Source organism: Echiichthys vipera (assembly GCF_963691815.1).
Source record: "Echiichthys vipera genome assembly, chromosome: 22".
In the NCBI taxonomy this organism is placed as follows: Eukaryota; Metazoa; Chordata; class Actinopteri; order Perciformes; family Trachinidae; genus Echiichthys; species Echiichthys vipera.
Window position 1 is genome coordinate 20,662,237 of NC_139847.1, and position 26,380 is coordinate 20,688,616.

Consider the following 26,380-nt stretch of genomic DNA (forward strand, 5'->3'; position numbering starts at 1 on the left):
TTACCAAATGAGTGACAACTTTGTTCAGCTTGTTTTGATTGGATGTGACAGAAAATGAGCTGACCACTGGGTCTAATGGTCTGCCTCGCCACTACGACTGGCTCTAACTGTCCATTGACCCTCTGCCGCTGGGTCTAATGGTCCGCTGACTCAGTGGATCTAATGGTCTCGTCCCTCACTTCCTGCCACTCTGGAGAACGTCTCCCGAACTGCCCGAGCTGCGTCAGTTCACTCTCTCCTCCCAGCGAGGCGGCACTCTCTATGGCCCAACTGACAGGTGTTGTAACCATGACAACTAACAACAAACGGCTCAATGGCCTTTCTGTCCAATTGAATTTCTATGCTCAGCACATACAGTTGAACAATTCCAAACAACCCAGTGCTCAGTGTGTCTGGGATCTCGACAGTTCATCACATCCTTTCAGTGGGACCATTCAAGTTTTGTGTTGTTTATAAAGAAACCGAATTTCTCTGCAGGTGAAATGGTCTTAATCATATGCAGGGTTCAAAATTACTCCCGCACCAACTGGAAATAGAGGTATTATGGATGACTCAGCTTTTCCGATCTGTTACAGCCATGGCCATTAGTCAATTTCTAGTGCCTTTATAAAGGAGAAGAACTTAATGCAGTCTGATTTGCTCATTTGCAATTATAGACGATAAAGATGGGCCCTTCCGCCTTTATATGTCTCCAATTCATTCATCTGTATCTGATGAATTCTTTGTTTTTTTCTTCTCACAGCTCTTCCATAGTTATCATTTTTCAGTTTACGTTCTCAATCACTTTAAACTGTGTATCGTCTCAATCTTTCTCCCTACCTCATATGCTAAAGCCATCTCAGCTCTCCACAAGGGCATCATCCTTCCCCTTTGTCTTTATCTTCCTCCCTCCTGCACTATACTCCTTGGCTCTCCCATTTCCCTCCACTGCCACCCATTAATCCTGGGTTGTTATGCAGAAATGGCCGCCACAGCAGACCCCAGAGTCCCAAGGATTTTGTCACTATTTGCCTCTCAAATAAACAATGTGATGTGTGAATGGGTTAGTGTGGAAATGGGCCTAAGAGTCCCCACAGATCTGCACTATCGGTGTTGAGTCTAGACGGAGCCGAGGCAGCAACCTCCTGGCACGTAAATCAATGCGTTTTAATCACAGCTGAGCCTTTCCCTAATGGCTCTAATCAAGTTTTAGGAGGATGGAAACATACAATAATGATGGAGGGATATAAGGAGCTGTGAAGGGACTCATACATATTGGGCTTTTCACCTCATTATTTACCATTTTTTAGACTGTGTAGTTGCAAGGGTTTAATCAGTTTTATTAGGTCAAATAATCAGGTCTGCTTTCTAGCTTTGTTTTGCAGTGCTATACATCAGTACTTGCCACCTTTCTTGTTAGCGCAGAACAGTCAGCAGTATCAAAACCAAGGAACACTGAAAAACTAGATGGAATGGGAATAGAACTACAATAAAACTAGGAACACTGTAGATCATACATTTTGATTTGTTGTACTGTACTTTGTGTCTGTACATAAAGTGCTTTATTGACTTGAAGTTTGCTTAAATACTTTGAACAGAAAACAAGCTATAATGAAATCAGACAAAAGTAACAAACATAACACAGTAATTAGTGGATGGATTGTAACAGTAAGATGATAGTTAATTATAAAATATTAGTTTAACATTTAATAGATGACTAAAAGTAAAAAATGAAATTAAAAAAAGCTCTTGTCTAATTTACCGACTGGCATTTTAAAACATTATGTTTGTTTGTGTTTTACAGTATACACAGTATAGTATATCCTACTACGTATACTATAGTATAATGTAGTAAAGTACAGTGTTGTATAGTATAATATAGTATAGTACAGTGTATTTTAGTATAATATATTAAAGTACAGTGTAGTTTAATATAGTACAGTGTATTATAGTATAATATATTAAAGTACAGCCTAGTATAGTATAATATAATAAAGTATAATATAATATGTGTAGTAGAGTATATTATAGTTTGTCCTTTGTGTGCTAACTGCATCTGATTCTCCTGACATTGTCCAGAATTCACATGTCACAACATCTTAGTATAATCTAGTGTGTATAATCTAGTAAACCAAAGAGACTGATGTTCTGTTGCCTTTGTCTTTACTGTCAGGTTAAAAGGAACGCCTGGGGTACAACCAAGTACATGGAGCTGTACATAGTGGCTGACAACACTCTGGTAAGCTGAGAGTTACTCTCCACCTAACCCATCCATCCCTCAGCAGAACATTTCTGTGGACATCAGCGTGATCACCACATTTGTCCCCTGACATCAGCCAGCCATCAAATGACACACCAGGATGGAAACAGGGTCCACATCTTAAACAGTAATGTCATTCCAGATAATTGGCTCTTTCATACTGAGAGCTCTGTGCAAATGATATTCACAGCCAGGCAAAAGCATGTGGAGATGAGGCAGAAGGATTTGTCTGCTTAATGGCATGTATTTAGGTGGAATCCAAAGGTGAAAGGGCTTTTAAATAGACACTAAGCTGCTGTGATGAGATGCTATATCTTCATAAAAGTCAGTTGGGGTTTTGTCTTCTACATTAAGGCCATGGTAACAGCACATGGTGACCTAAGAGTGTGGTCCTATCCTATTGTAATTGGTGTAATTATGATGATGGACTGGGGTGGAAGTGGTGAAGCAGGACTGTTTGGGTTATAGTTATGTTTCCATGGGTCATTTGTCTCATCTGAAAGAATTGTCTTGAACATTTTATTTATTTTTCTGACCACTGAACTTATTCATCTCACTGATATTCCCCCATCTTACCTATCCTGCAGTTTAAACGGCAGAATAAGGACTATGAAAAGACCAAGGCGAGGATAATGGAAATTGCCAATTACGTGGATAAGGTAAGGCTGATGGGCTCTCCTGCTGCAGACTGCAATCCTCCAGTGAACATGAACATACTGCTCCATTCAGCAAGCTAATAGATATTGCCGTATAGTCGGCGCATATAGTGATGTCATCTATTACTCATCAGCTTTGAAGTTTGTTGATATTCCAAATAAATAACCAATGTTTGAAAAGTGTACTCAAATATCTACTGCTGTAAGAAGCCTTACCAGGATTTGATCAGTAGTGTCCTTGACAGCCCTTAAAGGGACACTGGGGAAATTCCCCTTGTGTGACCAGATTGTGTTATGGGAGCTTATGACAAGATTGCAAACAGATCTGTGTGTGTGCGTTCAGGTACATATTTGTTTTGTCATGTGTTTAGTTCTATAGGGCTCTGAACATCCGTGTGCCTCTAATTGGTCTGGAGGTTTGGACAGACAGGGATCAGTGTATCGTCACAGAGGAGCCAAACGCCACTCTTTGGTCCTTCCTCCAGTGGAGACAGAAGCTGAAATCCCGCAAGAAACACGACAACGCCCAGTTACTGACGTGAGCAATAGACACACAAACACAAACACACACTCCACTGTTTGGCCACTATGTCAAATTGTCTTCTCCACTACTTTCACTTGCACTTGAGTACAGTCAGTGCGTTTACCTGCCGTTTAAAAACCCGATTATATTCGGGTCAAGGGCAAAGTCCTGTTCTCAAACACTATGTTAACACTGTACCCTGGGTAACAGACGTAGATAACTCCTCCAGTACCCCATATTATCCATACATGTAAACAGCTTTAATATCGTGTTTCGCGTCTGTGCATTCTCCGTGGGTATCACTCCCCCTCCCCACTCCGCTGCATTCATTTCTGAACCGGAAATAGAATAAGCCAGGAAGGAACGTTGCCGAAAACAATGTGAAAAAAAGAGCGTTACCTTTACACCGAGCTTCACCATGGCAAGAAACATCACTACCAAGAAGACCTGTTTCTGTCATAATTCTTTGATTCAATTCGCTTGTGATTTTGATGGAGGTTAACCCGAAGAAAAGCTGTATTTCGACGAGTGGAGCGTAACCTACTGTACCGGAGGTCAAGTTACTCCGTCATTTTCAACCCCCTTTCATGTATATGTGGGAAACTCCAATAATCCCATTATTCCCTCAACCAGGGAAAGACCATTTTTGGCTGACTGATGTGCATGTCAACACACTGGCCCTCATTTATCAATCTTGCGTGAAAACGGGCGCGGATCTGAGCGCAGAATTGGTCGTATGACAGGACACGTGTGATTTATGAAACATTCGTATCTGACCAATCTCAGCGTACGAATGAGCGGGCCTTGATAAATGCGGCGGCTGAATTCGATCGTCATTAACATGTTACGCCCTTAAATATTCCTGGTTCGGAGGCCTCGCCCACTGAGGTCAAACATGAAACACTGGTAAGAAAAGAAACTTTTCCGACACAGAGATCGGCATCCTGACATCCGAGATGGAGCAAAATAAAGATGTGCTTTTTCACAGTCTTAAAAGTGGAATAAAAGGGGCCCATAAAAACGCTGTATTGAAAAGAATAACGGAGGCAGTCAACCCGAAGCAGCGCTCCACTGTGACCCATGTGCGTGTGTGCACACTGCTGAACCTGCGCTCCTGCTCTGTAGCGGGGTTTGCCAGCGGGGTTATTAGGTATTCCGTTAGAGGATAACCTTTTTCACCATCTGATACCTTGTTTGATTTAATGCAATTTATCGGGTAGCCACTTACCGAGGAGATGACTTTGGCGCTGCAGTGCGCCTTCCTGCAGCCGTGCGACAACACATTCATTCATTCATTCATTCATCCATCTTTAATTGTTGTCCCTGTCGGGGTCGCGGGGGGCTGGAGCCGAGCTGTTTTGAAATATAAAATAATCTGGCCACCTGGCCACCACGTTTAAAAGCGATAGCTTGGCATCACAAATCACCTGTACATTTATCGAGTGGTAGTTTTTGCGATTGATGAATGCGTAATCATTCATGGATGGTGCCTTCAGACGCACATGAGTACAATCAATTGCTCCAACCACAATTTTTTATTTTTTTATTTGTTTTAAGAATCCGTTTCGATCTGTTCTTAATATGTGACTGCTTATGCTTAATGAAAGCTGAGGTTTGTAAATTATTTTCAACCAGATTTTGCTGTGCTGCACCGCAAATCCACAGGCTGAAATTTGCGTACACAATCTCAGACCAGACGTGAGATTTGATCATAGCTCCCGCTCATGTCCAAATTGATAAATGCGGGAGTTTGCTTGGAAATGGTCGTACGCACGTTTTTCTGCCGTACATTCGTTTGATAAATGAGGGCCACTGACTGTTACAGTTTTCCCTACTCTGCCCACCTCTGATTTTACATTCTTTAAATGGAAGCTGTTTTAGTTTTGGTTTGGGATGAGAGCATGCAGACTTTCTGCCCTCCTGATGTAAATACACAGGTTAGTACACAGGATCATCCTCACAGTACTTCAGCGCATAAGAAAGCTGATTAACTCCACATCCTCCCACATATACACCTCCTATCCCCCGGTGAGCCTCTGTTCGGCTCTGATGACACAAACAGTCACAGTTGCTCAGGTAATTTCAAGTGTATAAATTGACACTTGATTAGTTAAACAGAGATTTTACTAAACAAAAGATCTCGCTTCAGTCGGTTGTAATTGGGCCGAACAACTCAGCATGCCGGCAGTAACACAAACACACACACACACACACACACACACACACACACACACACACACACACACACACACACAAACAAAAATTCATCCATTAGCTAAATTGTTGCCCCCTGTTGTTCTATAATTAGTTGTGCTGATACCAAAGGGCCTATATTGTTTGGTTTTATCAGACAGGGCTTGATTTTGTTTTGGATGATAATTGATAAAAGCCAGGAGACCACGTGTTGGATTGAGGGTCTTCACACGTCCTGTCCCACAGCTGACGAGCTTCTCATGTCTGCCACTGTGCACTACTGTTGCATCTGCAATCGATGTAAAGCCACTGTGAAGCCTGTAAATGAACAGGGGGATTAAGGTTAAGTGATTTTTTGTGTTGTGTGTGTTTGTGTGACTCCGATAGTGGTGTAATTTTCAAGGGGACAACTATCGGGATGGCACCGCTGGAGGGGATGTGCAGCCTGGAAAACTCTGGAGGAATCAATGTGGTACGTGGGAATCCATTCTTCTTCTTTTCTTCCACACTCTGTCATTTCTCTCCTCCAGTTTCCTTGCCCTGTTTATTTTCACTCACAAAAATTCCCTTTCCTCAATATTTTCTCTCAGCTTGAACTCATCTTCTATTGATAGTCTATGCTTTTGTGTCCTCTAGAATATTGGCTTTTGGTCACTTTGAACATGGGCCACACAGCAAACACTTGTCAGAAACACCACAAGAACATTTTTTTCTCATAAAATTACATTATTCCAGTAATACTTATGGCTGCTCGATTACGGCAAAATCCCAATTATTTTGATCAATATGGAGATCATTATTATTTAGCACAATAACTCACTGAAATCAGAACCATTTTTTTTGTCTCATCTCATCTCATCTCATCTTCAACCACTTATCTGGGGTCGGGTCGCGGGGGTAGCAGCTTTAGCAGGGGACACCAAACTTCCCTTTCCCAGGCCACATTAACCAGCTCTAACTGGGGGATACTGAGGCGTTCCCAGGCCAGTGTGGAGATATAAGCTCTCCACCTAGTCCTGGGTCTTCCCCGAGGCCTCCTCCCAGCTGGACGTGCCTGGAACACCTCCCTAGGGAGGCATCCAGGGGGCATCCTTACTAGATGCCCGAACCACCTCAACTGGCTCCTTTCAACGCAAAGGAGCAGCGGCCCTACTCCGAGTGCCTCACCCTATCTCTAAGGGAGACTCCAGCCACCCTCCTGAGAAAACCCATTTCGGCCGCTTGTATCCGCGACCTCGTTCTTTCGGTCATGACCCAGCTTTCATTACCATAGGTGAGGGTAGGAACGAAGATTGACCGGTAGATCGAGAGCTTTGCCTTCCGGCTCAGCTCTCTTTTCGTCACAACTGTGCAGTAGAGCGACTGCAACACCGCCCCCGCTGCTCCGATTCTCCGGCCAAACTTATGCTCCATCTTCCCCTCACTCGTGAACATGATCCCGAGGTACTTGAACTCCTTCACTTGGGATAAGGACTCATTCCCTACCTGGAGTAAGCAATCCACCAATGATTCCCCATCAGCCTCCAACTCTGCCTCTACAAAAGAGGGCGTGTTAGTCGGATAAAGGAGTTCCTCAATGTACTCCTTCCACCGCACGATTACCTCATCAGCTGAGGTCACCAGCGTCCGGTCCTTACTGTAAACAGCTTGGACGGTTCCCCGTTTCCCCCTCCTGAGATGCCGAATGGTTTTCCAGAAGCACCTTGGTGCCGCCCGAAAATTCTTCTCCATGACTTCTCTGAACTCCTCCCACACCCGCTGCTTTGCCTCTGACATGGCAGAGGCTGCAGCCCTTCTGGCCTGTAGGTACCTTGCAACTGCCTCCGGAGGCCTCCTTCTTCAGTCGGACAGCTTCCCAGACCACCGGTGTCCACCACAGTGTTTAAGAGTTACCGCCCCTTGAGGCACCTAAGACCTTGAGGCAACAGCTCACCGCTGCAGCTTCAGCAATGGAAGCTTTGAACATTGCCCACTCCGGTTTAATGCCCCCAACCTCCACAGGGATGCCAGAAAAGCTCCGCTGGAGGTGTGAGTTGAAGATCCCTGGGACAAGGGCCTCCTCCAGACGTTCCCAGTTCACCCGCACTACTCGTTTGGGCTTACCTGGTCTGTACAGAATCTTCCCCCATCCTCTGACCCAACTCATCACCAGATGGTGATCAGTTGACAGCTCTGCCCCTCTCTTCACTCGAGTGTCCAAAACATACGGCCTCAGATCAGATGATACGATCACAAAATCGATCATCGACCTTTGGCCTAGGGTGCTCTGGTACCACGTACACTTATGAGCATCCTTATGTTCGAACAGGGTGTTAGTTATAGACAATCCGTGACTAGCACAGAAGTCTTTTGTTGTTAAGATGATATGATATGTATATATTTGCAAACGTTATTTACATTAGCGTATTAATGGTTTTTCCCATGATGTGTAGCATTGAGCTAACGCCTGTATCCCCTTTTGGCTTCATAAAGGCTCTTGTAAAAACTGTCAACCTGTATTTTGTTGTTTTTAGTTTTTAAATTTCATCAGAATGCAAAGAACAAAGTCTCTTAAAGTCACATTTTTCTGACCCCTGGACTACCACCTTTGTTATCGAAATCCTCACTATTTTTGAGGTGTCAAGATGCAAGACGCTTTATTTGTCATTTCTTTGTGTATTTGCATACATAAACAAACAAAATGCAGTTTCTCCCGGTCCAGTCAGTGCAAAAAGAGAAAGTAAACAAATGACGATAAATATATGTGTTGCAATAAAAGATAAAAATAGAATATGAAATATAATTAAATGTATGTGTCTCTACATATATACAGAGTAGCAGCATGGAGTGTGTATTTCTTCAGGTATATGCAGTGGCCGTGCTGTTTGGTTCATTTAATGGTGGTTAGGGTGGTGGTTAGGGCGGTGTGTGTGTGTGTGTGTGTGTGTGTGTGTGTGTGTGTGTGTGTGTGTGTGTGTGTGTGTGTTGCAGGCTTGGTAGAGGTAGTGGAAGGGGGCACAGTCCATTGATTGTCCTGGTGGCTTGTGGGAAGAAGCTGTTCAGCATCCTGTTGGCTCTAGTCTGGACACTTCTGTACCTCCTACTTGAGGGCAGGATGGAGAAGAGGTAGTGGGATGAGTGGTAAGGGTCCTTCATGATCGTTGGAAGATCTCTACCAAGAAGAGGAGAGGGGCACCAATGATGGGGCGGCTGTGGCTCAGTGATAGATTTGAGAGATCGCCGGTCCGCATGTCGAAGTGTCCTTGGGCAAGACACTGAACCCCAAATTGCTCCCTGCATGGGTGTGTGAATGTGGTGTAAATGGTTATATTAGATAGTATGTAGATGTGACAAGTAGTGTGAAAGTGCCTTGAGTAACCAGAAGACTAGAAAGGCGCTATACAAGTACAAGTCTATTTACCATTTACCATCCATCCTGCTGGCTGTTAGCACGAGTGCGTCCTGCTGTTTCCGAACCAGAAAAAAAAAAGTGAGGATGCTTTCAGTGGTGCCCCTGTAGAAGGCGGTGAGGTGGTGGGGAGGCCTACCTTTCTCCTTCTGAAAGGAGCTGTTGGCTGAGCTGTTCTCTTCACGATGGCTGTGGTGCCAGGTAGGTGCCCAGAAACTTGACTTCGCTGACCTTCAGTACCGTGGTTACCATGTGATGTTTAGCGTCCCTTCCCTGAAGTCAATTACCATCTCCTTGGTCTTATCAATGTTCAGGGAGAGGATGTGGGATCTGCACCACTCTTCAGTTGCTTCACCTCTGCCCTGTAAGCAGACTCATCATTGTCTGTGATTAGTCCCGCTGCTGTGGTCTGAGCTGAATCTGGCAGTGCAGTCATGTGTCCAGCCCTGGGGCATGATATACTGCTCATTGTGACTGTTCCTGATGTGTGGCTGCCAACCCTCACTGTCTCCCGCTTTTGTGTTAAGAAGTTGAGGACCCACTTGCAGTTACCAGTGTCCACATCCAGCAGCCTCAGCTTTGCCACCAGCTGTGGGATGATGGTGTTAATAGCTGAGCGGTAGTCAATGAAGAGGAGCCTAGTATATGTGTTCTTCCGCTCCAGATGTGGCAGGGTGAGGTGCAGTGTGGTGGATAGCCCAACCTCTGTGGACCGGTTGGCTCTTTAAGCAAACTGTAGGGGATCTAAGGGCGTACTCACACTGTCCGTCTGTACCGTGCCCCGGGCCTTAGGGTACTTGCCCCCCCCTCCCTCTCCCCCCGCGGGCCAGGCCCGTTTGTACTCACACTGCCTGGGCCTCGCGCGAATGCTTCTTGCTGTCCATTCGTCATCAAGCTGTAACTCGTCACAGGCATTGATCGACGTCATCGCGATGCGTCGCTTTGTTTACAAATCTTTCCATAGACCTCAGAGTTTTTGTGCGTCTTAACCGACTGTTTTTGAATATTTTCATCGACCAAATCTGCAGTAAACACTCCACCTCCGCATCACACCAACGTGAACCTTTTCACCCCCATTGTTTTAAATGTCCACGCATGGTCCTCCTTTTTTTTTTTTTTTCTATGTCCGAACAGGCGCACATCAGAGCCGCCGTAGGCCTCTTGCTCGTGCTTGTGCTCGTACACTTGCGCATGCTTGTGCTTGTACATGTGCAGACGTGCTTTACAAAAGCCCACCTCTCCCAAACAGTTGTGGCCGGCGAGCGGGCTGAAGCAAGGCGCGGTGCGGTTGCACTCGCACTGGTCAAACAAACTAGCGTTTACCCGTAAAACCTGTTTGGGCACAGTACGGGTGGACAGTGTGAGTGCGCCCTAAGTTTGCAGGGAGGCGGGCCTTGATGTGCTCCATGACCATTACAGGCATCTCAGTACAGTAGAGTTCTATTCCAGAGTTATATAGCTTTGTTTGTATCTAAACTGTTTTAAACATGCTTAGGTTCACATTGTCGGAAACTCTATATTTTTATCAAGAAACTAATGGGCAAATCTGCAGTACCTTAAGAACACTGTTTGCTCCTGCTTGCTTGGTTTGTGTAGGATCTAGACATTCAAATCTTGCCTGGTTTCCTGCAGCTTCTACTACAGATTCTACTGTATAGCTTCATATTAGTGTGCAGTGGACTGAATGGACGCAGTCAGAGAGATCGATCGCTTTTCCATGCTTGATTAGCTTCTAATGGGCTGTTAGCTCCCCTGTGGGCAGAGGTGGTCTGTAGAATCCAAATGTCCTGAGGCTGACTGAGCTGTAGAGGCTCCGCTCACCACCACAGAACCAAGACACACTTCACACACACAGTTCCAGAAAGTCAACTTTTTTATACAGTATGCATTATTCAGAAGCAGGACTTAGAGTGAATGACAGCTTTCAGCGGATCAAAGAGGAGCTAAATACATCTGAACACTGTCAGTGCAAGTGTGTGTGTGTGTGTGTGTGTGTGTGTGTGTGTGTGTGTGTGTGTGTGTGTGTGTGTGTGTGTGTGTGTGTGTGTGTGTGTACATGCAGCTCCAGTCGTTGGGGTTTGACTTTCTTTTTACCTCAGGAATGAAGACATTAAGGGCTGTTCCTTACTTCTACAGGAGCTAAGCTTCAACTTTACATCATCTAACCACTTTAAGCACATGTACTGAACTATGTCTCATCTCATTTTCATCCGCGTATCCGGGGTCGGGTCGCGGGGTCAGCAGCTTTAGCAAGGGACCCCAAACTTCCCTTTCCCAGGCCACATTAACCAGCTCTAACTGGGGGATCCCGAGGCGTTCCCAGGCCAGTGTGGAGATATAATCTCTCCACCTAGTCCTGGGTCTTCCCCGAGGCCTCCTCCCAGCTGGACGTGCCTTGAACACCTCCCTAGGGAGGCGCCCAGGGGGCATCCTTACTAGATGTCGAACCACCCCAACTGGCTCCTTTCAATGCAAAGGAGCAGCGGCTCTACTCCGAGTTCCTTACGGATGGCTGAACTTCTCACCCTATCTCTAAGGGAGACTCCAGCCACCCTCCTGAGAAAACCCATTTCGGCCGCTTGTACCCGCGATCTCGTTCTTTCGGTCATGAAACTATGTACTGAACTATGTACCTTACTTTATTGAACCCCTAGAAGTCTAAATGATTCTACACTGTCTCTAGAAGAAATCTCAAGTGTTTATCAAGTCATTTTTGTCAAAGATAGCAGAGTAGCTCTAGGGACGGCATGGAGGTGAGATTTTTGGTCAAAGTTGGACAAATTATAGATGGGTCGGTTGCTATATAATTTTGTTGTCATTCATGATTCCCAGCTCTAGCATCTTCTGGCGTTAGGACCCATTGTGGAAAATCACTGCTTGGGGTCTCTCAAGTAATATGTGTGGGAGCATGGGAGTTGTAGTCTTTATTGCAGATGAAAACAAGTTAAAGGCTCAGTAGGCAGTTGATTTTTGGCAGTATTAGGCAAACACTTCCAGAATAACCTTTGGGATAATGTAAATAAAGTGATGTGAGAAAAGATCAGAACTCTGCGTTTCTCCTAGGCTCTGTTTTCAGTCTGCAAAGAATCTACCCTGTGACGGGCTGAGTTACCATGGAAACAGCCTGGTCACAGCGGCTACCCATAACGCGTTGTCGGAGGTTTCTAATACGTTTGCCTCCTGCTAACCGTAGACAAAGGCATACGGCTGCTGCTTAAACAAGATCAGGTTTATGTTGCTTTGTTAGAGTCCTGAATCAAACTATTCCACCTCAAATGTCTTTACATTCCTACAATTTTGATAAATTTTCTGATAAAGATCCCTTCTATCATTTTAACAATAGCAATCATGATGAGGACGATGGAAATGAGTGAGGCGTGAGCAGACTGATACAGGTGAACATATGAGTAAAGTTAGTTCTCCAGTTCAGTCACCCAATGAACTCATTCAGCACTGTTCACCATTGCCTATGAATACTATTGACTACCACTCGTGTGTTTAAAAGGATTTTCTTACCTGTGACACAGACATTATGGAGGATTACGTTAAAAATAAGCTTTGGCAAGTTGCCGATTCACACTGGTCAAACCAACTAGACTTTAGCCATGACGCGTGCTTGGGCACGGTACGAATGGACAGTGTGTGTGCGCCCTAAATTGCAGGAAGACTGATTCTATGTTATGATGTACGGCATCGTACGTGTTGTTAAAAAAATACACCAGCTGATAGGTAGATGATGCCTGGACACAAATCTGATCTGATCACATGGAGAGAAAAAAAAACAACACAGCACCACAGCCAACATCTGGTAAGGAGTGTGACAGACAGCCCAGCTGACCAAATCATTATTTTTATGACAACATTGTCTGACCAAATCAACAAATACACAGCTGAATGTCAACAGCTGTGCTGCATCATTGGCTTTATCAGCATTTAAAATGAGTGATCACAGAGAATATTTGAGGCATCAGAGAGTCACTTAGCTTCACTGGCACACAGCCCCTAACCCTCACCAAAGATCCTTTTACCTCGTACACACTGAAACTCAGAGAAGGGGATTTAAACACTCTGGAGGCTATTTTGGAAAAGCTCCATTTTGGAGCAAGAAAACCACTGTTGTAGTCAAATTACAAACTCACCTGACATAGTGTTGATGTAAAAAAAAAAAAGCACTTCGGTGCTTCTCTGCTGGGTGCCAGCTGGTGCAGTGTAAACCACAGGATATCAGGATTGATCCTGATGCACTGCTGGGCTCTGGAGTTCAGATATTTTGGTTTCTTGGTGTGGATGTACTCTAGTGTTGTTATCATGTATGCTGATGAAGAGTATGGTACAGTATGTTAGCACTACTGAAGCACCCTTTTATGAAACCTGAGTGATCATATTTTATTATATCACAGATACTATTTTTATTCTCAATGCAGTACATTGAGAATAAATGCACTGCATATTCCATCTCTGCTACACAGAGAGGATGCAGGTATCACAGTAGAACAGTGTCAGCGGCCTCCAATGTTTCATATACGGATCTTTGTGATCCCCCTATAGATCTCGCTATGTGAGCAATGTGATGATGCGCTCTTTCTGTGTTTCTGATGATATCGACAGGTCTTCGATAAGCACGGCCAGCACCCTGAGCTCCCCGCTCACATGCTGGCAATATTCCGCTGTATGACTCACATCAGCTGGTCAAAAACAGTCAGTCTCCCCCCTCAGCCTAGCAAAGCTCCGTTGATTAAACACTGGCGTTATGCTCAGCCCCGCCCTCTCATCCACACGGTTCCTACGCTGTATGGGAAAGTTTACTAGTTTACTAACACAACACAGCCGACCTGTAGATGATATGAAACTAATCAAGCTGGCTGTAGAATGGTGTCAGGTTACCGAGGTTACTATGGTTACCATGCGCCATGCAGCTGCGATTCCCATTTATTGAATTTCTTCCATACGTGTCTACATTTTATTTATGATTTATTTTTATTGATCATTATTTTATTTAAGTATATTTAGTCCAATTAAAGCCAATGAAGCACAGACTTGTGTTTTCCTTTGTAGTTCCTGGTTAATTGTACATCCCTACTGCTACTGTCTGAAGGGGTTACAGGTTCAATTCAATTCAATTCAGTTTATTTAAGAAGGGGACAGTGCAAATGAATAAAACACATGATCATACATGGGTTAAAAATGCCAGAATTAGCCAAAAGGCTAATTTTCATCTGTAGTCCCCTGGCATTGATGTACATTAAATTTAAACAATTCAAATAAACAAGATAAAGAACAATAACATAAACAGGAGATAACAAACAGAACAGGTAGTAAGGTAAAATAACAGAGCGCAGAATACAAAACACCAGTGAAAAAACAAAAAACAAAAACAAATACATAGTGTGTTGAGTCTGCGAGCCAACAGATACTATTCACAACAGATTATTGTAATGCTGACATGTATATGTATTTATCATCCATTGTCTTAACTGCTTAGTAAATGTGTATGTGTTAAGTTCTCTGATGTGTTGTGGGATTGAATTCCCTTCTCTTGCACTTTTGACTGGCTGACTGACTAAAAGGGTTTTTTCTCAAAAGAATAACACAATCCCCCCTAGGCGATCCCCTTGTGACTCGATCAGCACCTGTTCCTCTGTTGATATAAGCAGCAAGTGGTGGTGGAGCTAGATTGTGAGTGACCTTAAAACCAAACATACTTAATATATTTAAATATTTTTGAGCTCGTTCCAGCTTAAAACCTGGTACACAGGTTCAATTTCACCCTTTTAGCATTTAGCTTTAAAAAAAAATGCTGTGCGTTGAACATGTTTCAGTTTTGAGTTCATTCACCTATATGAGCTACAATATGTAGGTAAAAATGTCTTGTAATTACTTGGCGACATAATGGCATACATAGTCAGAATTAATATACGTGTTAAAAGTTGGATTTTAACGCCATTTATTAACATAATAAGCATCTAACAGTTGGTATTCAGATGTTTAATATTGACTGAAAAATCCTGAGAGGAGTCTGGAAATTTGAGTCTGGAAAAGTCTGGAATTTTGAACTAGAAAATGTGTAGGAACCCTGATAAATATGGTCATTTAAAAAAACCAAGATGTTCAACATGTTAAACTCTTTAAAACATCAGTCTACAATCCCATGTGTGATGTCATTGTAGCTCCATCCATCTCTTTTATATACAATTATATGGGACAAACAGGGAACAGGGAGCTCATGCAGCATACGGCCTGGTGCGAATGAAAAGAGGCTGTTGCATGAAGTGTGATCTTGGCCTCCACATGATGTTGTCAGTCATATAAATGACCTCCCTCTTATCTACCCACAGGACCATTCAGAGTTGTCCATCGGCGCTGCGGCCACCATGGCCCACGAGATCGGCCACAACTTTGGTATGAGCCACGACCACGACGGCTGCTGTGTGGAGGCTACTGCTGATCAGGGAGGCTGCGTGATGGCTGCCGCCACCGGGTGAGCCTTGAGCATCGCATCAGGCTTCAGCACAATCCTGCTTACACCCAGCTGTTGTTGCTAACAGCTTGACATATGAACAACACTTTCATCAGATGCAGGAAAACAACAATTACATATTAATGTGGCTGCCTAGAGAACTCGTCTTGTCACTTGAGATTTTTGATTTCTCTCGGATAAATAACACAAACTCTTGTTCTACTTTATTATGATCATAGATTTTTAATCAGTTGTCACTGATATTGTATTTGCTGTGTTGTCTTTTAAATTAGCACAGTAAAAACAGAATGAAAGTTAATATTTCCCTGTAGTGAAAGCCATGTCATCCACCACATAGAAACATAAGGAACTACTTTTGCATCTCAGCAAAGCAAGGCAAGAAACGAATCATCCATATAATATATTTTCGAAAATTTAGCTTCTCAAAAATGTAGAGAAAATGTCCCTTCTCCTTCCAGACATCCATTCCCACGCGTCTTCAGTCGCTGCAGCAAACGTGACTTGGACAGCTACTTCCAGAAGGGAGGAGGCATGTGTCTCTTCAACATGCCCAACATGAAGGACCTGGTGGGGGGCAAGAAGTGTGGTAATGGCTTCGTGGAGGACGGAGAAGAATGTGACTGTGGCGAACCTGATGTGAGCACATTTATTCATTGATGATTGTCTAAACTACCTCAGCCCCATCAAACTATCCCTTCAAATCAAATTATTTCTAGTGATATCTCATTTTAAAAGGAGAATACTGGTGTTTTGTATGTTTCTGCTTTTTTACTCCATACTGTGGTGTTTTGGATCGTTAAATGTGTTTTTCCACGTTGCTAAACAATTTTGGTTGTCATCTGTTTACGATGGAATCATGATTGCATTAGCACACAGTGTTAGCCTGGAAACCAGAGGAATCTGCTGAGCTCATGCTTAATTTGCTCTGGCGGTTACATCTAACCCCTCTCACATTCAGACAGATGTACAACTTGAGATCTGACGGACAAATCACAGCCATCTCTCTCATGAACAAGATTAGGGTCAAGATAAGGGAGATGGAGGCCTGTGTGTGAGTAGGTGGCAGGATCCTAGTTAATGCAATTCCTCAAACATTTCTAAGATTTTGTAAAATTCCACCGGGAAACCCAACGTGCCCCAAAGATTTACCATTATGCATTGATCTCCATCAGTGATCTTGGATAAACATAGAGTTACATTTGAAATATCAGGCTTGTCTGAACAGGGGCTACACGGTGGTGTAGTGGTTAGCACTGTCGCCTCACAGCAAGAACAGGTTCGCAACCTGGCCTGGGGCCTTTCTGTGTGGAGTTTGCATGTTCTCCCCGTGTCAGCGTGGGTTTCCTCCGGGTACTCCGGTTTCCTCCCACAGTCCAAAGACATGCACGTGTTAGGTTAATTGATGACTTGCCCGTAGGTGTGAATGCTTGTCAGTCGCACAGAAGCTAGCGTCAGGCAGAAGCAGGGGACCAAGACGCCAGGATCTACAGCCTTTGGGATGTAATCCAAAGAATTACGATAGCCTGGTCTGAGATGGTTATCTGGACCATGTTTATCCCAAATAGAAACAAGAAAAACAAAGAAACTTTATTAAATAACAACTTTTTCTGTATATAGTATAAAGTTTGTGAAGATTAGTTAAAAAGACAAAGTTCATTTTCTGTGGCTGGTGGAAAGAGCAGCTGTTTTCACTCTTTTCCCTCAGGGTTAACTTCACGTAGAGCAGCATGGTCGCAGCCTCATCAATAATGCGCTCTGCGTTGCCTTCATGCACCACGGCTGAAAGATTGCTGAAGGTTTACTCAAACCGGGATGAAGTGTTTGCACTCAATAAACCCAGAGGTTAAGTAAACCTACTTTGGTTCAAGCAACAGAGCATATTGGAAACAGAGGAAGTAAATTGGTAGCTGACAACAGAAGTGGCACTGACGGGGCTGTTTGTTATGACTCCCACTCAGAGCAGGACTGACAGTTGAGCTCAGGCTGCAGACAAGCCACCTGCTCTTAGCATTACAAATGTGACTAGCTACAGGATGCTGCTTAAGGGTCTCACCTTGTGATTCCCAAATGTGTGATACACATGGCCAGGGCCTGAAGTTAACTTTTTTGGCCACCAGCCACAGTGGCAGGTGGATTTTGAAATCCACCTGCCACAGTGTTTTTTTTACTAGACAAATTTTTGTTTGCCTTAAATAAAGGTGAACAACTCGGAAAATGCATAAGAATGGTTCTTGAACTAGTACAGAATCCACATTTAAGTGCTGTTGAGTTATTAACCAACTTAATCTCATTAAAGACTAGAATGACTTACAGCTGTGTCTGAGCTGGTGTGGCAGCATTTAGAATAGAAAGTAACAGAAATAAAAACAGCCAATCATCTCATTGATAGGCTCATATATTTAGGTAACACCCAACTGCAATCCATTAGTCACTGTTTCTTTGTCACTGTAGTGTCTTTACTTTGCATTCACACCAAAAGCGATGGAGGCGATGAAAGCGCCAAGCTGCCGTTCAAAATCGATGTAATTGACGCAATGACACGCGATGTCACTTCGGGCGACGCATTCCGAGCAATAAGAGCGATAAAGCGTCCATCGCCTCATCGCGTGTGTCGCTTGAAGTTGAAAAATTTGAACTTTTCAAGCGATATCGCGTGATGCTGTGCCGCCACAGCCAATCAGCGTTGAGACTGCAGTAAGCGTCATCAAAGTTCTCCGTGAAACATCCAGGGGCTAACCGGGCTCACCAAAGCCACTATTGATGCTGTGCTTGAGGGAAATCCGACTGTTCCTGTGGATATAATATAGTGAATATAACTATGAACTGTGGATGGCAGCGACGTGCCTTTAGGCATCTGTTCTGCCAGAAATCCAGTAGAAGAAGAAGAAGAAGAAAGCCGTCAGTACAGAGTGAAGCTGAGGAGGAGAGCGGGCAGCACCTGAACAGCTACGGAGATTTAATCCCTGACGGCCTGATCTCACTGCAACACAACAGCTCTTTTGAGAGCCACACACTTCATCTGAGAGCTCATTTCTGTTCTTTTAGGCATTCAGATCCCTGTTAGCACTAGCATCACTTCCATTTAGCACAACAGCAGAGTAGGCTGGTTAGCTTCAGTTAGCTAGCCACCTTGGCTGCTACCTGCGATAGACACGATGAAGCCATGATGAAAAATGTGACAAATAGGAGCAAGCGACGCGAAACTCGCGCTCCGGGCGATTTAATCGCCTACATCCCTTTTTGTGTGAATGAACGATTAGATACCCAGGTTCAACTTTTTTTCAATTTTAGATTAACAATAAACATAACATTTAGAAGAAATGACTTGTTTGTGTTGCTTTTCAAGATAAGACATACTATGATTATTTTGACTGAATAACATAATTAACAGAAACCAAACTTCATTCCAGTGTAATGTGGAGGTCAGACACTAAAACCCCTTTCACAGAGCACAGAGCACAGACTGAGGCTCTGAGTCCTTAAAGAGGAGGAGGAGCAGACTCTCCCCTCTGCTTCCTCCGCTCTCCAAACACACGATGATCCCCACAGTGCATCTTCTCTGTTGTGGCGTCGTGAACCTTGCCATCCCTTTCCACTTTGTATTAAAACATCTTTTTACATTTTTTTTTAATCATCCTCCTCATCCTCTTTTTGTTCTGTTGCAGCCAGCGGCCTCTTCACGCCAGCAATATGCCGCCACATTTTTTTTTTCTTCTTCTTCTTCTCGTTTTTTTATCTTGAAAGTCCAAGAAAGCGGCGGGGCTTGCTTAGCAACAATAGGCTACTTGGTTGGTCAACAACACACAACACTATGTTGTGTTGTCTTATTGGCTACACGCCAATGTGGCAGGTAGATTGACAGTTTCACCTGCCAATCACAAATGTTACCAGGCGTGTGGGCGGGGCCAATTTCATGCCCTGCACATGGCATATACAGGGGGTGTTGAGCTGCAGATTGTAAACTAAATTCAGGGGATGTCAGAATGCTTTCACAACCATCAACACTTTACAGTAAAGCTAGAACGGGCAAAGTTTTTATTTTGGATATGCCTGTTGAAAAGTTGGAAAAGGGAAAGCCATACAGAGACAGAATTTAAAAGACATTTTTTCATTGATGTTGTTGTATTCATCTAAAACCCCCGTCTATTCCCTTCTGCTGGTATCCCTGGCTTTTTTTTCTCCTGCTTAAGTCACACTCCCACATTTGTTTTGAGTGTAAACGTGGCCAAGTTGGCAGAGGGCACCGTGGCAACAGGAGACGTTTTCTTTATGTACATGGTGTGATACAAGAGCAGCAGCACAATCTGGTCTCCTGCCAACATCTGCTGAAACTGTAATTTGTCAGTCACAGTTGTCATTCATCTGTGTGTGTGTGTGTGTGTGTGTGTGTGTGTGTGTGTGTGTGTGTGTGTGTGTGTGTGTGTGTGTGTGTGTGTGTGTGTGTGTGTGTGTGTGTGTGTGTGTGTGTGTGTGTGTGTGTGTTCACAGTTGCATACTTGTGCGCTGTCACAACCCTTTTTAAATGACCCTGTAGCTTTTGTATTTGCTGTCTTGTTCCGGGCAATATATCAATATTAGATTCTATTGTGATTTGAGACCAGATATCGTTATTTTGAAAGTGTCTTTTCCTTGTTTTAAATGCTGCATTACAGTAAAGGGATGTCATTGTTGTAGCTGTTCTATTATTTAATAGATATATTCATTTTACACAATTATATCCACTTCACTGATAATTATTTGTTCAAAACGTCATTGTGTGATTTGATATTCTCCATACCGCCCAGCCCTAGTTTCATGAACTTGTATTATTAACATTTATAACTTATAACTTACTGTTTATTAAGATAACTTATTGATATTTCAAACTGCTGGCTTGATGGCTTATTACCATTTATTAATGATTTACTTACATTTGTATTGGCTAACTTATGTTAATAGCCTTTATAAATGATTACAAACATTAACTGCTGATTTTCTTATTGTTTATGTTTATTTCCCATTAATATTGAGGACTCAGTAACATTTATAACTGTTGTTATTTTTAAAATAATTTACTCAGTGACTCTCCTTTGTTACTCTTAATAATGACTTACTGACTGTTGGCAAGATGGAGTATTACCCTTTATAGTGTCTCACTATTATCCTGAAATAATAACGTACAGACATTAATAACTGCTGAACTCGTGTTTATTATCCTGAAATAATAACGTACAGACATTAATAACTGCTGAACTCATGTTTATTATCCTGAGATAATAACTTACAGACATTAATAACTGCTGAACTCATGTTTATTATCCTGAAATAATAACGTACAGACATTAATAACTGCTGAACTCATGTTTATTATCCTGAGATAATAACTTACAGACATTAATAACTGCTGAACTCATGTTCATTATCCTGAAATAATAACTTACAGACATTAATAACTGCTGAACTCGTGTTTATTATCCTGAAATAATAACTTACAGACATTAATAACTGCTGAACTTGTGTTTATTATCCTGAAATAATAACTTACAGACATTAATAACTGCTGAACTTGTGTTCATTATCCTGAAATAATAACTTACAGACATTAATAACTGCTGAATCATGTTTATTATCCTGAAATAATAACTTACAGACATTAATAACTGCTGAACTCATGTTTATTGACGTTTATCTTTAATCAATGACTACTACTTACTAAGATTAATACCTGCTGAACTAATGTTATCCTTAATGACTTACTAACATTAATAACTGCTGGTTTATCTGTTAATAGTTAAAGGAAATCCCAGCCAAACACTGTTCTTTTGGTTTATAAGTGATAAATCAACCTTTAGCCTTACTAAAGGTTCTGTTTGTGATGTAGAAGAAGAGTAAGGTATGACGATGTGTTCATCCAGAGAATTCTGTGTTTAATCAGTGTTGACTGTGCGTGTGTTTCTGTGACTGTGTGTGTGTGTGTGTGTGTGTGTGTGTGTGTGTGTGTGTGTGTGTGTGTGTGTGTGTGTGTGTGTGTGTGCGTGTGTGTGTGACTGTCTATAGGAATGCACCAATGATTGCTGCAATGCCAATAATTGCACCTTGAAGGAGGAGGCTCAGTGTGCCCATGGAGTATGTTGCGAGGGCTGCAAAGTAAGAAACACACACACACACACACACACACACACACACACACACACACACACACACACACACACACACAAACACACACACATGCAGGCGGAGTGATGTAGCAGGGAGAAGGGATATCTCAGTATCATTAGTTCACTGTCAGTCATGGTGTCAGTGTGTTGACATACTGTACCTGCCGCTCATGTCAGCTCCCATCACAGCAGGGCTTAGCGTCTTCACATCACACCCACACTTTTCCTCTGCGCTCTCATCTCACTGTACAAATGCAGATCCTGACGTCCCATTGTAATTCCCACAAACGTGAACCCAAATTCTACTGAGCTTTAACTTCACAGAAGAGTCTAATTACTGAAGACGGCAATTACTTCTGCACCGTCTGCAGAAGAGGAGCCGTTCTTCCTCTCAGTCTTTCTGTGCTCTAATCATTTTGCTCTTCTTTTATATGCTGTATATGGAATATATCTATATTCTCATACTGTACCTATTACACAGAGGTACATATTTTATATTTTTATAGTTTTAGCCTCTTTTAACTCCTTATTTGGGTATTTGGGCAGCTGTTCTAAGTTATAAAGCTGGTGAACATACAGGAGCATTTAGTAACTAAATAGACAGATATGTGCATTTCTCAAGGGTTGGTGGAGACCAAAGCTGAGCTAAAGGGAGAGTCAATATAGGGAATGGACATGGTGGCACATTCTCGGACTGCACCGCCATCTTTGGGGGTTGGCACATAGAGTATCGTTACAGGTTACATTAGCTGTCGTTATCCATCACTAGTCTGGTAATCTGTCGTTCATTCATCATCACAAATGTATATGTGTAAAAGACAGAGACCCATATAAAGAGAAGCTCTCAACAGGCAAAATGAGTGATTCATTCAAACTAAATGGAGTTAGTTAATGATATCAATCCTTATGAATATAGAGAAGACAGCCCCCCCCCCCCCCCCATTACATATTTTCACATCTACATTCAGTGAATTAAGGATGTATTTATATATATGTATGTGAATGTTATTAAAAGACATCACTATAACAGCTGTACAAGGGGCTAAAATGTCAGATGTAGTGTTATAAGCCTGATTTGCTGCCCCCAGGTGGTTAAAAAAACGGATTCTGCAGCTTTATGTTCGTTTCAAAACATCTGTGCACCATACAGTGGGACAATAACACACACTGTACAGGGTATTGTTTATCTTCCCTCTCAAGACCAAAACTGGGGAGTGTGCCATTCCCTCAACTAGAAATGAACAAGATGTTTGAAAATTCACAAGCAGAAATGTTATCCTGGGGAAACCTGCACAACAATTCCTGTTATATCTTAGATATTTAACAGTATGGTAGGTGAGGATAGGTTTAGACAACAAAAGGTGACGGTTAAGTTTAGACGACAAAAGGTGACGGTTATGTTTAGTCAACAAAAGGGGACGGTTAAGTTTAGACGACAAAAGGAGATGGTTAAGTTTAGACAGCAAAAGGAGACGGTTAAGTTTAGACAACAAAAGGTTACGGTTAAGTTCAGACAACAAAAGGTGACGGTTAAGTTTAGACAACAAAAGGTGACGGTTAAGTTCAGACAACAAAAGGTGACGGTTAAGTTTAGACAACAAAAGGTGACGGTTAAGTTTAGACGACAAAAGGAGATGGTTAAGTTTAGACAGCAAAAGGAGACGGTTACGTTTTAGGCACTTAGTTAGGATTATAAAAAAAGGCTGTGGTTCGGCGTAGAACTTCCAGGACATGAACACCAGTCCCAGTCCTGTCTTTGGGATCCTTCCATCAGCCCAGACCCTCCTTGGTGGACTTTGGCGCTCTTATTAGACGGACCCTGGTTTCATTCTTTGCTCTGGATGTCTTTTAAATAATAATAATAAATATGTGGATTACATATGAATCACTGTGCATTCCTGTTCGTTGGTGTATGTGTGAACAGAGAAGGAGGAAATACGCACAGAACTGAATCAACATCTGTGTAAAAGGGGCAAACCTTGTCCACACAACATGCGTTTGCAAAGATTTGATCACCTGCCAACCTCACTTTCTGAAGTTGATTATATTTACAGTATATTTATCCTTTCTGACCTTTTTTTGGCTCTGCCATGGCCAAAAACCTCTGGAGCAAAATGGGCTCTTGTTGACCCCCCTTTTCCTCCTCTTCTCTCTGAATTGTTTACTTTTTTTTTTAACAGGGTATCTTAAGGCTACATTTACACATAGCTGGGTGTTTACAGAAAATAATATGTCTCAATTTTCAATAACAAGGTCGTACACACCAGATTGTTTTCAAAAACGTTTTTGTACATGAACCCACATAAATATTGTCCATGGAAGTTTTTGACGGAGACGTTATGAAACAATAACTTGTTTTGAAAAACTTAAACGGGATTTCTAAGAGCCCCGGATCAACTGGGCATAGACATGGTCCAAATAGCAGCAGATAGTTATACTTTTAAAATTACGACCTAGTGCTCTCTGAAAGGACCCGTAGACCGAACCACACTGAACATATTTGAATTTAAAGTGCCTTTGGTTGACAGAAACCTAGCAGACATCTGTTCAATTTGGTATTGATGTAGTGTTTTGTTTTTGGGTGCTCTACTATCTCCTTTAAAACACACCTTTGCAGTTACCAGGTAACGTATTGTGACTCACCAGGACTCAGAGCTTTATCTCTCTGGTTTCAGTTGTGCCGCCAGGTATATGATGCTGATGCTATAAGCCCACGCCATCACAACCACTCGTTAAGTTTTCCCACCAGACAGGGGTTCACCCGGATCAGATTCTAAACCAGCAGCGTGTTGGCAGACAATGAGCCTTCGTCTTGGGAGGGACCTCCAAGCATAAACCTAAAAATGATTACCACCTTAACAGCATCCATAATGATCAGTAGTCAAAAAAACTGTACACAGGACGCGCACATGACGCTAATTTATTTTCTGTTGCATAGTGTGACGTTCAGGAACCACACACACTGTTTCACCCAGTACACAGTGTTCACAAATCTCCACTTTGGACAGAGTTTTCAGAAATGACTGATTTTTTTGTAACTGAAAGGCCAAACCATGTGAAAATATATGTGTTTAAATATTAGTTTTATTCTTTGTAGAGCCAGCCAGTACACTACCTTGTTGCCATGTCATTATATTTGTCTTAATTTGTTAAGTGCAAAATAATTTGGGGCTATTTACCATTTCAACGCACTATCAACTGAAATAATAAAGATCTTTAAACTATGTTGGTACTGTACCTCTATAAGAAAGGGTCCAGTATGCATCATGCCTCTGAGATTCAACACATCAGTTATGATCTTCATGATATTTCAGATGTATTTCTCTAGCTCCCTTTTCACTGCTTGTTCCGTGTCTCTGCCAGTTGAAGCAGGCAGGTACCATGTGCCGGGGGCCAGCGGGGGCGTGTGACCTGCCAGAGTACTGCACCGGGGCCTCTCCTTACTGTCCTGCCAACGTCTACCTGCTGGACGGCTCCACCTGTCAGTACGGAGTGGCCTACTGCTACAACGGCATGTGCCTCACCCACGAACAGCAGTGCCTGCAGCTCTGGGGCTACGGTAATGAAAAATCTATGACACACAATACACACCACACTCTTAACTCATTAACTCAATATTACAGGGATAAACACACCCGTGACCAGTGTTAAGTCTCTGTTGAAAGACTCTGAAATGAGGGATTTACCAGTAGAGGTTTTGAAGGTCCATGCCTTTATTTGAGCTATTAGCCAATGATGGTGTAAGCTGCTTTAAAGAGCAGTTATACGGCACCGTATATCAGAGTTTATTAGTACAATGAATAATATAGGCTGCCACTAGTCTGTCAATATAAACACTCATCAAAGCGAGGGATTTGTGCTTTTTCCCTCTCAGAAGTGAAAGCTGCTATACAAACAAAGCATGACAGTGTTTGTGCAGCAGCACAATAGATAAAAGCCACACGTTGACTTTTAATGTGCATCATCCTATTTTAGTGTTTGGCATTATTCATTTTTTACAAAAACTAAAATCAAAGCTTTTCTTTGACAGAGTTGTAGTCCCGCTGCTAGGAGAAAACTGAGAAATGTTATGAGAGCAAAGTTGTACAAAAATCCTAACTTCATGATGATAAAGTAATTGTAATTTTAAATTTTCACAGGCATTATGTTCCTACACATTTATGGCACAAATGTCCACTTGGACTCAAAAGACGAATTGACTAGATTCTAGAGGTCCATAACGCAAGAGTTCCCGTGTTAATTCTGACAGGCTTTCACACAATGTCAAATAAGATAAAATGGTGAAATTAGGACATTTTTCACAAGGTCAACTTCACTGTGACATCATAATGTTTCATAACTCAGGAACATAAGGGGAGACATTTGGTCAGAATACTGACCAAATGGCTAACAGTGATTAGCTCGGGGCAGTACGGTGAAGGCATTCAAACGTCTTTCTTAACCACGTCTCATTTCTTAATACTGCTCATGATAACACCAAAACGTCTGCAGTAGCATGAGAAGAGTCCCTACACAGAAAATAAAGCACCAATGGGCTCCTTCCTTTGGGATTGACTTTGGTAATCCACTTGAATGGACTTAACTATGAGAGGAGCTGGTACAGAGGCCAGTAGGTAAGTCTTTAAAACACTCTTTTAATAAACTCTGGGTTCACTAACTACGTTGTTGGTGCTTTGTTTTCTGTGTAGGGACTCTTCTCATGCTGCTGCAGAGGTTTGCTGTTATTTTCAGCAGCATTAGTGGTTAAAAAAGACTTTTGAATGCCT

The 26,380-nt window shown here is 42.6% G+C and overlaps 1 protein-coding gene across 1 annotated transcript in view; it reads left to right on the forward strand.

Annotated features, from left to right (window-relative positions):
• adam19a (ADAM metallopeptidase domain 19a) overlaps positions 1–26,380 on the forward strand; it is a 266,602-nt gene that overhangs the window by 195,193 nt on the left and 45,029 nt on the right. The window contains exons 7-14 of the mRNA XM_083937316.1: positions 2,153–2,218; positions 2,827–2,898; positions 3,267–3,433; positions 5,999–6,083; positions 15,335–15,477; positions 15,936–16,113; positions 21,514–21,603; positions 24,978–25,173. Coding sequence (XP_083793442.1) covers positions 2,153–2,218; positions 2,827–2,898; positions 3,267–3,433; positions 5,999–6,083; positions 15,335–15,477; positions 15,936–16,113; positions 21,514–21,603; positions 24,978–25,173 — 997 coding nt within the window. The remainder of the gene's footprint in view (positions 1–2,152; positions 2,219–2,826; positions 2,899–3,266; positions 3,434–5,998; positions 6,084–15,334; positions 15,478–15,935; positions 16,114–21,513; positions 21,604–24,977; positions 25,174–26,380) is intronic.